This window comes from Euprymna scolopes, chromosome 21 (assembly GCF_053919585.1).
Source record: "Euprymna scolopes isolate OS-2025 chromosome 21, ASM5391958v1, whole genome shotgun sequence".
NCBI lineage: Eukaryota > Metazoa > Mollusca > Cephalopoda > Sepiida > Sepiolidae > Euprymna > Euprymna scolopes.
Window position 1 is genome coordinate 92,562,067 of NC_136502.1, and position 13,842 is coordinate 92,575,908.

At 29.4% G+C, this 13,842-nt stretch overlaps 1 protein-coding gene across 4 annotated transcripts in view; it reads right to left on the minus strand.

Annotated features, from left to right (window-relative positions):
- Positions 1 to 13,842, minus strand: part of LOC145242577 (poly(A) polymerase beta-like) — a 72,937-nt gene that overhangs the window by 11,054 nt on the left and 48,041 nt on the right. For 2 of the 4 annotated variants that reach the window (XM_080105670.1, XM_080105668.1), the window contains exons 16-22: positions 11,948 to 12,017; positions 10,409 to 10,493; positions 8,584 to 8,922; positions 6,888 to 6,986; positions 3,509 to 3,616; positions 2,384 to 2,485; positions 1,281 to 1,334 (exon numbers count right to left, since the gene is read on the minus strand). In XM_080105670.1, the coding sequence (XP_079961796.1) occupies positions 1,281 to 1,334; positions 2,384 to 2,485; positions 3,509 to 3,616; positions 6,888 to 6,986; positions 8,584 to 8,922; positions 10,409 to 10,493; positions 11,948 to 12,017 (857 nt within the window). The remainder of the gene's footprint in view (positions 1 to 1,280; positions 1,335 to 2,383; positions 2,486 to 3,508; positions 3,617 to 6,887; positions 6,987 to 8,583; positions 8,923 to 10,408; positions 10,494 to 11,947; positions 12,018 to 13,842) is intronic. The other 2 variants (XM_080105671.1, XM_080105669.1) reach the window with 1 other exon arrangement.

Consider the following 13,842-nt stretch of genomic DNA (forward strand, 5'->3'; position numbering starts at 1 on the left):
ACATCTTTCCTACATCAAAGTCAAAAACTTCCCAATGTCAACATTGTTCATGGAATGTGAGAACTAAAGGACAAAATAAGGACAGTGAGAGTTACTAGGCTGCATTTATTATGGAGTTATCTCCCCTTATTTCTTCAAGATGGTAATGCGAGTCCCTTTTTGCATCATAAAATTTGATTTAGTTAAAAAAAAAAAAAAAAAAAAAATTAAAAAAACAAAAGAAAAATACTTGATCAATTTACATGATTTTTAGAATGACATTTTCGTTACATGAGATTTTAATATAAAGAGAAATTCTGGAGGATAACCAATTTTGTTGACATGATCCCTCCATCTCATTTACATTTTCTTTTCTCATCTCTAAGAGTCATTTTTATTTATTTTTTTTACAAAGGACATCACCACTTATCGAAGCCGAGAGGCCACTTGAGAATAAGGGTTAAATTGTGTACAGTAGTCAATTTGACAATATAGTAATTGATAGTAATGGAAATTCAGTAAATTTCTGAAGTGGAACAGCTCATAAAGAACTTGTTTATGTTGGACTTGAAGACAACCATATTGTAGTCAGCTAAAAAGCAGGCAAAGGGAAGAGTTTCACAGGCGTGCAGTTCTAAGAAAGAAACTTTGTTCATGGAATCTATGTTTAGGTTTAGGCACAGATTAAAGAGTGGGGGAAATTATTGATAGTGTTTTCAGCTAGACGAGTGTTTTTCGTGAAAATTTGGCAAGGGGGTGGCCATAGATTGGAGCTCAGACGAGCACTTGCCATGAAAATAATAAAGCAGAGACATGCTCGCAACATCTCTTCTGTGAGAAAGAGGTTGCAGGGAAGAGAAAAGAACATCCCTATGAGGCTACAAAGTCTATTTTGAACTATCAAGGCAGGATAAGTCCTTTCTAGCAGCTTCTGCCCAGATGTGGCAACAGTTCTCCATCCTTGGACGTACCTGGCTCTTATATAGATAGAGAATTGCATCAGCATGAGATATGCACTGGATCGATTGAAGGATTCCACTATTTTTCCAGTGCCTTGGCAACGGATTTAATGTGTTCCATTTCAGATCAGGAGTAAAGGTCAAGCCCAGAAGCTTGTCAAAACATGAGGCAGGGAAGAGAAAGGGGCATCCCCTACTAGTCTACAAAATCTATTTTGAACTCTGTCAAGACTATAGGTAAAGTATAGATGGTGACAGTGATTAAATATATTTAAAGTTTTGCATAAATTGATTCAGAAAGAGTGAAAGAGAGAGGGGAGGGCGTTTACTGAAGAATCTTACCTGATCTTCTTTCTTTATATTTTCCGGAGATTTAATCAGAGATGAACTTGAATCCTGCATAAAAAGGGATCCAAGGTTAAAGAAAATTCAATTAGACAATGGATATAAAAACAAAAATATTAAAATTGAGTGATTATTTAAAATTACACTTAGTTTAAAAATACAGAAAAATCTTATGATTTACATACTTGTGATGGGACAAAGATGTCATATTCCAAAAATCAGAAATTTTTTTTTTTTTTTTATTAAGAGCAAATTTTATGAGGAAGAAGGTCAGTAGTAGACATATTACTTTACATTTAACCAAAATTCAAAGGGCAACAATTTGACTAGAGATTTTAAAAATTAATTTTTTAATCAGTAAAAAAAAAAAAAAAAAATTATAAAATAGGATTTTCTTAAAAAAGAAAAAACTACTTAATCAATTCATATGATTTTCGGAATATGTCTTTCATGATAAGTGCATCATAAAAATTTTTCTGTATTTAATTTTTTTTTTTTTTTTTTTTTTTAAATCAAGCATAATTCTAAACAAATTCTAACAAAATTTATAAGAATAAGATATTACTCATTACAATTTAATATGAAAGGAATTACCAGGAAAAGTACAATTGGCTGTCAATCAGAATTTTTTCCCCCCCCAGATTTTGCCCCGGGGGGGGGGGGGGGGGTTACTATTAGTCAAAATCGAAATTCACATTTCAATTAAAAAATACTGATGTGTTTATGTCAAACTGCAATAAGTATGTTTAACAAAAAACAAAAAAAAAAAAAAAAAAAAAAACGATGAACTAGTAGATTGCCTAAAACATTTTTACTAAAAATAAGTCTTGTATTTTCTCAATCTGCCTTTTGCTAACAGAAGTACCAGAAGTTTCCATATAAAACAGGGAGAAGATAAGTCATTCATTTAAGTAAAAATGAACAACATAACTGCAATTTACAATAAGATTGATTTTTACTTGTAATTAATCTTCCACTCATTTTTCCTGATTTTTGTTGATGACACAAATACTTCGAAGTGTTTTTACTTGAAATGTGAATTTCAATTGTGACTAACAATAGAGAAGCAGCGAAAAGGAAAAGAGAAATTATAAAATCACCTGCTCATCCTCTTTTGTTTTTTTTATCAGTGAATCATCTTTTGAAGGAGATCGAGAACGTTTACGAGAACTGTCGGGGGAACATTTCATCTCTGACGACATCTGCAAAAAAAGACATAGGCATAAAATGGTGGATCTAAAATATATATAATCGTAGTTAAAACTACAATATTTTTTAACTTCTCTAAGTTTTATAGTTGGAGTAGGTGTGCACAGGGATCCTCACTGATTCTTGGGAACTATCAGGCATGCCTTGAGATTAAAAAATATAAGTTCATTGAAATGTATTTTCAATTTATTTTAACTTGCACCCTTTCCACTTAAGTACATCTATAAAAAAAATTGATCATTAGAACATGCATATCCGAAAGGTTAAAAAACATTCTAGTATATTTAATTAAATGTTAAAATAAGATTAGTAATTTAAATTAGAGATGCTCAGAGAAGCCATAATAGAGTTAGAACACAGAATGTAAAAAATATAAAATCATATCAACTATTAATCTTTATTAACAATTATGAAATCATTTTTTTTTTTTATGATATATGATAGAAGCTAAAGATTTTTTTTCTTTTTTACAAATCAGGAAGAAAAAAGTGTATTTAATTGTCGATTTCAAAAACCAAATAAACTGATATAGGTTTATACTTATTCACATTCGGAGTTATTTAATATCTTTTAGTAAGGATTTTTAAAATTTACTTTTTTTCAACTATTGCATTTCAAAATCTATTGTCATCAAGTCATCTTTAATAGCAAAAACTCATCTATTTAAAAACTAATCATGTAAAATGATAAAAAAAAATTTTTTATAGAAAAAATAAGTTCGATTCAGAGTTAAAATATCTAATAATTTATACTTCATATTTATAGAGTCTCCATTTTAAAGATGCTGGCAGTCTTTTTTTTTTTTTTTTTTTTTAATGATACATGAAAAGAATGAATAAAACCAAAACTTTAGAAAAGACAATGACCGTATAATGACACAAACATTTGTTATTTTGTCTGTTTTTCATCATTTACCAGTTTTAAGAACCCCCCCCTCCGCCTCCAAAGCAATGAATTTGTTCAGAATGAGTTCTTACATGTTTTGTCTGTTTTTCATATACACAATATATTATTACCTGTTCACCGTCATCTTCAGTTTTGATACAAGATGAATCAGGTTTTAAAGGTGACTGTGGGCACACAAGTGAGGAACCGTCATCAGAACAGTCGATTGCTGACACATTCTGCAATAAAATACAAGTGACAAACTGAGGAAGAAGTTCATAAATATATATATATATATATATATATATATATATATATATATACACACACACTTATCTTATGCACTAGCTACCCAGCTATGACTGAAAAGCAGTTAATTTATTTTAATTTTGTTTACATATTTTAAGCTTTAAAAAGTAGACAATCCCTATTATATTCTTTTATTTAAAAAAAAAAAAGTCACCCCTTTACCTTTAGGCGATTACTTAAAAATAAATCATTAGTAATCATGTGGATCAGACTAATTTTTTAAATAAATTGTAACCACATATATTGCCAATGACAGTACAATAACAAATGAAAATTGGCTAATAATTAGAAGCAAAGCCTAATTTGTCAGCTTAAATATTATTCATGTCTGACTTTGAAAATCTGACAAAGTAACTATATGTGTAAGTTACAAATAATGTACTGTGTAGATATGTTTTAATATTTACTTCAGTGCTCAATTCATGGGTAGAGCTTAGAAGTATCAAAAAATACTTGTAACAACAAGCCATATACATAGAAATGTTTGTATTCTATATTTTCATCAGGTTGTTTTTGTGTAGCTTACTTATGAGAATATTTTACAATACTACACAATACATGCACACACACACACACACACAATAAGAAACAATGGATATCTCCTAGAAGGTTAACTGCATGAGGAGTCAATACGTTGAGCAAGACTTGTACAATCCCAAAATACACATTGCCTAAATCAGCATTAGTTACATCCAGGACAACTGCAGCAGAGAGGTGACAACAACACTGACAACCTGGGTGTACCAAGTTTGAAGTTTCAACGGAATATTAAACTCACAACCAATCCCCAGTTACATGTATATTCCAGTTGGAGGGAATGTTAGATTTTTGCAGTTCTTGCAGTGCAGTGTCATTCTCCTGCATACAGTGCCTGGTATTCCCAAATGGTTGCCCATCTGGTATTGACCAGGCTCAACATTGCTTAACTTTTGATGATCTACCAAGAACTGGTGTGTCAATGTGATAATGCTGTGTATAACTGTATTTACATACACATAAGAGTTTGGATGCCATCGTATATGAATAACAGCTCTCCTTGAACTTGATCAAAATATCTGGAATTCATTGTTGCTCTTGTAGAATATTTGTATGTTAGAAAATTAATATATTTGTTCATAATTATTTGAACCATCCTCAGATTCATCAAAGCAAATGTAAAGTTGAAAATCAGTAATTATTACTGTTTCTTAAATTGTTGATGCCATTAGAAAATAGTTAATTAAAAAACATTTTGAATAAGATTTGAATTAGATTGGTTAATAAAAAACAAGGTTTCAAAAAAAAAAAAAAAAAATTATAAAGGGCAAGAACTTGTATTAGTAAAATTTGAAATTAATTCTGCATTTCTGCGAACATTAAAATTGTAGAAGTAAAAAGGCCAAAAACGTGTGTGGGGTTGGCTGCTTTCAGAAATGCTTACTCAGTTTTAAAAAAAACTTGAAAAATTAAAATTAAGTTTTGCTCACAAGTTTACATTTGAATTTTCATTTTTGATGCTTGTGCAGATTAATGTTTTGCATTAACACAGGTGAAAACATTACATATATGCTACGTCGAAATTAGTATAAATTACAAAAAATGTGATAGATGTATTTTTTTAACAAAAAATAATATAATCATTCTAACATTTGTGTTTAAAAATCAAGGGAGATAAGTCAGTTTATCAGACTTGGTTGTAAAGAACCGTTTCACATAAAAAAAAAATTAAAAAAAAAACAATAAACGTGATAAATTCCATTTTTACTCATAATTATTTTCTACATTATTATTCCTAAGTTTTGGAATTTATACTGATTTCGACATGACATTTAAATACATAAGGTTTTCTTCTGAAATGCATTGGGTTAAAGTATTACTAATCTGCACAATCACCTCATTTTTTGTTATTGAAAGATATTTTAAATTGTCATATTTTCAAAATAAAAGAAATAGAAAACATCAAAAGTATAATGAACACCTTCAAAATGTATAAACAGGGAGTGTTACCACTTTTCTCTGAAAATAGCAACACACAATGGCTAAACATCAGCTCCATTTATTTTCCAAAAAAATTAAATGCTTTAGTCTAAGATTTTGATGATTATTAACATGGTGCGTTTTAGAAAAGAAAGAAAAGTATACAGTGGGTAATTGTTTGAAAGGTTCACAACGATGTAATTTATTCCTGTTATTTTTAGATTTGGAAACATGGGGTAGCGTTATACACAAGAAAATAGGACACCACAAAAAGAGTCTAAATTATTAGGGTTTATTTTATTTTTGTAAAATTTTAATAAAATATGAAATCCTTTATGTAAGATTCTGAATTTTTTTTATATGAACATTCATAATCTGGATTATTCAACTAAAATGGTGAGAATAACATCCAAGATGAAAATAATAATCCAGATAATTCTTTACAGTTTTTAGTTTAGAGCTATAAATATCTAAGTGTGTGTATGTCTGTATGTATAAATAAATTATATATATTTTGGCATCAAGTCATTATTCAAGCACATCTGATTGTTCTTTTCTCCAATCTTTCTGGATATCTTTTCCATTTGTCGAGCGGTCTTTTTAATTTCGGCAGGCATGTTATATAAAATGGCGCCCAAAAGTTGTTGTTCAGCCATATTCTTCAAGCATTTTCTATCAGTGTATCCGATTATCATCAGGAGAAATTGCGTTTTCTTTTTCTTTGAGGCTTATTGTATTTATAATTTTATATGTGTGTGTGTGAACACTGATAATAAAGATTTTCTGTGTATACAACAGATCCATATGTACTAATTAATGAAGAGCATACATGAACCAGGTTATTAGATTTGCCTTTAAATTTTAAATGAAAATTACTAATCGAGAGTTTAAAAACCTTCAAATTCACAAGTAATGTATATTGGTGACTTTTTTTTTTTAATTTGAGTTTAAATGGCCAACTTTATTATTATATTGTTGGCCTTTGAAATTCAGAATTTCTAAGCCTTAAAAACTAAAAAAAAAAAATAATTTTTAAACTTTCCCAGCAAAGGTCAAATATTATACACTTATACACTTATTACTTAGGAGCAAAAACGTTGCAACCAAACAAATAGAAAAACTTTTTTAAATTTTGTTACAAATTATTTTATAAATTATAAGACAATTGTCGTTACATCAGGATTTTGTTCTACTTAATAGGGATCAGATTTGTTATAGAGATGAAGAGTAAGACGACGATCTTACCTGCTCATCTTTGGATTTTTTGATTGGTGAATCGTTTTTTGCTGGGGATAGAGAGCGTTTACGGGAACTGTCTGGGGAAGAACTAATTTGTGAAGCTTCCTGTAAGGAATTTAAATGGTTTAACATTTTAAATAAACTGCTTCAAATTTAAATCTATAAAAATAGATACCAAGAGTTGGGAATCAATGCTTATGTTTAAAAAGGTGAATAAAATAAAACGTAAGTTTATCAGTGAAAGACTGGACACGCACATCTATCATTTCATAATAGGTGTACAAAAATGTTTTGGGGTTTAATAAAGTTAAGCATTTTAATAAAAAGTAAAGTTTATCTCAATCTAGTACAGAATAGTGAGCTTTGATCAGCATTTAAAATGAATAAAATCGGCCGCTTATACAGATATGAGCTGAACCAATAATAATGAAGAGTTACAGTTGGAAAAGCAAAGATAGTTACAAGCCTCTTTACGATTAATAGTCATTGTGAATCTGTATAATTCAGTAATTTCTGCTACCAGTAACTAAGAACACTTAGACAATAGACAAATGAAGAGGCAAGCTCCATTTTTTTTTTTCTTATACTGAGAGAAATATGTAAGAGATAGGTAACAATATAAAAGCAAATTTATACAATCCAAATCCATTTGAACAGGAAACAATTTCTATAGGAAAGATGAAACCCAATATTTAGTATTTAGAAATTGAATTGAAAAAAAATTTGAATAGAGCTATTAATAAAATATTAAATCAAGTCATATAAGCTTGATTTAATACTTTATTAATAGCTCTATTCAAATCTTATTGTTCCAAAATAGTCATTAAATCTTCAAATAACTTTTACATGCATTTCTGGAGAAGTTGATGGTGTCCACAAGCAATTCAGGTTGCTATAACAGAGGCTGCTTCCTCATCAGAAGACCGACAAATAAGTATTTCATAAAATTCAAACAAAAAATCTTCAGATGAATGATAATTAAAGATTGTTAGAAACAAAATGGAGGTACAAGGGAAAACAATCAAATCTGATTAAGCAAAACATTTAAAAAACAGCCCAAAAGTATAAACCATAATATCAGGTTTTATGGTTTAAAAATCTTAAAATACAAATAAAAATAATGTACACTTTTGAATGAAAAAATTCTTTTTAAATCTTCATATTGGGTATGTGGAATAAAGATTTTTATCTCATTCTTTTTTAACTTTAAAACCTGGCATTATATATAAATGTGTGTGCGTTTCTATTCATTAATATTTATAGGTTATTAGACATACAAAATTAAAATTTGGTAAAAATGATACCCTTAGTATTATTTTAAGGGCCACAGAAAAAAATTTTTTAGTTTCATTATGCAAAATTAAGATGATTCAACATTTGTTTTTTGAAAAATCAATTTTTAAGACTTAAATAATCTTAACTCCATAAAATAACTAAGAATCTTTCAGGTTTTACCATAATGTTTTTTTTTTTATTGCTTGGAAACATTTTCAGTAAGGGTCAGCTTTGTTGCACATTATGAATGAACCCTACTCAAGCCCAATATTCCAACTAGTATTAAATAGAAATCTCCGGAATCTTGCAGTCAAGTTTTCTTTTAAGTAGCCAATAATAAATTAATCCGTTTTACTTAAAAAATAAAAACACCCCCCCCCCTTCATAGTATTGTTTGCCACTTTCAAAATGAGAAATGGTAACTTACCTGATGGTGGGTTTTTGATTCAGATTCTTCGAGTAAAAGTGAGTCATCGCTGGTTTGAGATAAGGACTGAGAGGTGGTGGTAGTTGCTGCTGGTTCAGTTCCGCTGCTAGCACCATTGGCTGGAGAAGTGGACGAGGGAAATGAAGGTGGGGCCGAGGCAGTAGAACAGTCGAGATCTACCAAATCTTGGCTTGAATCTTCCAGACTGTCAACTGAAGTGTTTTGCCGAGTTAAATCGGTGTCAGATCGACTGTGAATTAAGCTGCCATTACTTGCTGAACTTCCACCTCCTTTACTAGCGGTAACGGTAGAAGTACAATTGCTTTGAGACTTGACCTCCTGTTTACACAAAAAAAAAAAAAAAAAGTTAAAACATAGCCCAATATTTGCAAAAGTTGTTTAGGAAGTATGAATCTTGTATTAAAAAAAAAACTTAATCATAAAACTAAATAACACTTGTAATTTTTAGTCTTCCAAGTTTTACTTTTGATTAAACATAACATTAATTTTGCCGTATTAATCATTATAACGTTTATAAGTACAACAATTTCTGTTGCATATCTGGCTGCATTACTATAACTTGCCCTTCCTAATTAACACCAAACAATCAAAAACAAGTCTAATTTCAATAAAATTAAAGTGTTTTATACCAACAGGAATTCATCACCACATACAGGCATGAAAGTTCTGAGAATATTTTCTGGGCAAAATAGTAGAAAACAATCGGATTTGATAAGGAACAACAGTGAATCAATCAGATGAAGAGAAATTTATAGCTTGACTTCCGGATCACAACTGAACACTTTTCACTTAGCATAAAGCACCACTCTTTATAATTATAAGCGCATTCTATCAGTAATGTAAGAAAAATATGGAAAGATAACTTCTTTCGTGATAAGCGAGATGACAAGGCATGATTGTTGACTACTTGTACAAGCAGTCGGATTTCAAATCTCAGCTTGAAACATTTACCATGCCTAGTCTGTCTCGTTGAGATGGACATATGGTTGGTTGGTTGGTTGTTTTACGGCATATCAACCCTTTTCAGGTTATTTAATGCCGAATCCAGTGATTTTGAAGAAAAACTTTTCAATAGAATATATTTGTTTTTTTTTTCAAGTCAGTTTCTATTTAACTCATAGTTGGGACCCTAACAGTATTACCACTCCAGGTCAGAGTGGACTTGGGAGCAATGGCAATTAAAAGGTGGCTCCATGCTATCCAAAGTCCGCAAGCTGGAGCCTCACCATCGGATATAGTTTAAAGTCATATCCAGGACCGAGATGGACATATGAGCATCTATACAAATGAATTTGCTTATAGTATATTACACACTTTGGAGAAAAATATTCACTCTCCATTAAACCAGTAATGCATGTACAGATGTATTGGGTGTCTCATATTAGGGACCTACTTAATAATTAATGTTATTTCAGGGTTTTCTTTCAAGCTAATATGAAGGTTTCTAAATTAAGGTAGAATCAATTGATTAGACAGTTTTTATGACAGATTTTTTTTTGTACCGTTATTTAATGTAATAAGGAAGAAACACTCCAAACTTAGTGCATGGTAATATTTGAACTGTTCAGACAATTTCATTGGATATCAATTAGGGAGGGGAGGCATCTATGAAAATTGTCTAGTATTCTATGAATTTTCTACTCTTGATGTTACATTTATAGTAAAAGTTTACAAAATTTTTTTTTTAAATAAACAGATAAAAAAAGGCTAACTTAAAAGAAACATGAATGCAATTAAAAATTATGAAAATGCTCTTGAAATATTTACTAAAAAATAAATGTTGCTTTGAATATTAAAAACTTACGAGAGAACTTGTAGTCTTTCTTCGTTCTTTGTTTAATTTTCCTCTATTTAAAACTTCTTTTGGTAAGTATTGGTCCAATTGTTTTCTGAAAGACAAAAGAGTTTATTTTAATTCAGATAAATCTGAAAACACAATTATTTTGTTTAGACAAAAAAAAAAATTTAATCTTTTGAAAAACTCCAAGATTTATTTTAAACAATCATACCATTAGCAAATCTCAAAACATTTTTTCCTTATTGAAAAAATCTGTATTAATATCTAATTTAAATAATACAATAAGCGATGAAATGGTAAAATAGCTTTTGCTCTTCAAAGTATTTTGTCAAAATGAAAACTTAAGCAACTTTACAATTAGAAGCAAAGATTTGCATAGAAACAGTAAAACATTTTATGATTTAAAAGAATACTTGGATAAGTTTAGTTAAACAAGATTTTATGATCAATAAAAGGTGGTCAATCAAAAAATTGAATGAAACTTGTTTTTCCACACATCATGATTAAATTGCACTTTCAAAAATCATTTATTTTATAAGTTATTTTTTCAAAGTTAACGCAAGGCAAAAAAAGAATTAAGATTAGATGGACAGGCATAAAAATAAATTACAGGGAGAAACGACAAAATTGTTGCCATAAAAAAAACAAAAAAACAATTCCATTTGTTTGATGAAAATTGTTTTTGTTCTTTTCCAGAACATTTTAGTTGGCCCGTTGTGTACAAATCCCAAAAGTAATAGGAGCCTTCTATCATGTCTGAAAATGACACAATGTTCAATGAATGAGATCTGGGATGCACCACTGTACAACTTGTGTTCTCTGCCGATCCAAGTTATGACAATAGGACTATTGCCAGTACCCTCAAAATACATCGCTTGATTGTCACAGGGACATGGGCAGGGTGATGAAAACAGTTTCCGGCCACAGTTATGATCTTTAATGTGGTTTTAAGTGAGGGCCACATCATGCCACCTCACATCTTCAAAATTGGCTGAAAAGTCAATACCAAAGTGTACCTGGTCCCCTGGTGCAATTCGATGGCTGCTGGCAGACCCTGGGTGTGGCAGCAGGACTTGGCATTGGTTCACAAGTCCAAAGAGACCCAGGTTTGCCTTCAGAAGGAGTGCTATGACTTCGTACGCTTCTCTCACTGCCCCCCCTCCCTCAATCTGAACCCGATAAATTACTTTGTTGAGAACATCACCAACATGACCTCCTACAACACCAAAGCCAGCTTGATCGCCGCCATCTGCCGAGCTCCTGCTGGCATTTGTGGAAAAGGCATACTCCCAGTTCAGGAATTTCAGGACCTGTATCAAGGTGCTGATTGAGGCTGAATATGGCTACATAGAATAGATGTCAGCTCTACTACATAATCAAGTTACCTGAATCGATTTTTTTCAATAAAAGTTTTTAAATGAAGCTATAGTGTTGTTTTCTTTAGGGCGACATCTTTATCGTTTTGCATTGTATTAAAAAAATAATAACTTGTTGGTTTATTTGACCATCAAATGATGCATTACAAAATGATTAATGAAAACTTACCGCTTTACATGCTTGATTTCAACTTTCATACCCTCTTTATATAATTTTATTTGGCTTGCTTGCTTGTGAACTAAATTTAAAAAAAAAAATACAAATTTTTCAAGTCCTTTATAATTAGTTGACTACAAAATTAGACCAAAGAAAACTTAAAATTAAAATGAAACTGAGTATACTTCAAACAAAAAAAAAAAACATAAGATAAAATAACATTTATTACAATAAAGCATTTTGACACACCAATTCATGTTACATCACCAATGTTGAGTTTAAACGGTATAAGATGAGTGACTATTTGAGGGACACCATCTGCTGTATGTAGGAAAGATGACAACACGTTGCAAAAAAAAAAAAAAAAAAAAAAAAAAAAAAACTAATCGTCATCTAATCAGGATATACATGCAGCTTTTGAATTCAATATCCTCCAGGAAACAATTTACTTAACTTTCATATGGCTGAAGGAGAACACTGGTTCAACTTGCTCAGGGTGAATGCCATACAAATTCAATGATAATCTATATTTAATATTAATTAAAAACTTAGATTAGTTCAACTGCATTAATTTAAAACCTGATCATCTAAATCATTGAAAATAAAAAATATTTTTTAATCAAACAGTTATAATCCATTTTTTTTTTTTTAAATATATTAAAACAATTTTTATTTAAAGTTCAGAAATTATTTGATCTTTTAAAACCTTCATTAAATTTCCAATGTTATTTTGGGTTAAAACTGCATAATCAGCTTGTAATTAAAGCCATTTTATAAAAAAAAAAAAAAATTCAGAATCAAAATCTTAATTCAATTTACAAAAAGAATGTACTTAAAACTTTAGAAGTCTAAATTTTTGCAACTAAGCATTGTTTGCTCATGATTTGTATAAATCAGAAATCCACTCATGTCTATTATTATAAGAATGCCTTTAAAAAATTTTAAAAAATTAAAAAAAAAAAAAAGTCTTAGTTTGCTATTTGAATATAAGTACATTAACAACATGGATATATTTGTGTTAAACTTTTTCTCAGCTACAAGATCTATCCAGGCAATAATATTTTGTGTCCTATTTACTTTTGGTGATTTGGGTTGGATATATAAAGTTTCTACCAGAAACAGATTATAAAAATTACTAAAATATCTAAGAGTGTTCTCTATTTACCAATTCTTTATTATATATTTTCTGGTGAATTTATTTTGACATGTCCACAATTTTTTTTTTTTTTTTGCAATTCTAATTTTCTGGTGAATTTATTTTGACATATCCACAAATTTGTTTTTTTTTTTTTTTTGCAATTCTAATTTTCTGGTGAATTTATTTTGACATATCCACAAATTTTTTTTTTTTTTTTTTGCAATTCTAATTTTCTGGTGAATTTATTTTGACATATCCACAAATTTTTTTTTTTTTTTTTTGCAATTCTAATTTTCTGGTGAATTTATTTTGACATATCCACAAATTTTTTTTTTTTTTTTTGCAATTCTAATTTTCTGGTGAATTTATTTTGACATATCCACAAATTTTTTTTTTTTTTTTTTTGCAATTCTAATTTTCTGGTGAATTTATTTTGACATATCCACAAATTTTTTTTTTTTTTTTTTGCAATTCTAATTTTCTGGTGAATTTATTTTGACATATCCACAAATTTTTTTTTTTTTTTTTTGCAATTCTAATTTTCTGGTGAATTTATTTTGACATATCCACAAATTTTTTTTTTTTTTTTGCAATTCTAATTTTCTGGTGAATTTATTTTGACATATCCACAAATTTTTTTTTTTTTTTTTTGCAATTCTAATTTTCCTCAAATTTAAATACACTTAAGTCCTGATTTTAAAAAAATTCATAACCACATTTCAAGTTGTGTATTTTAATTCTCGTTTTATTTTTATTTGCTTTCAAAATC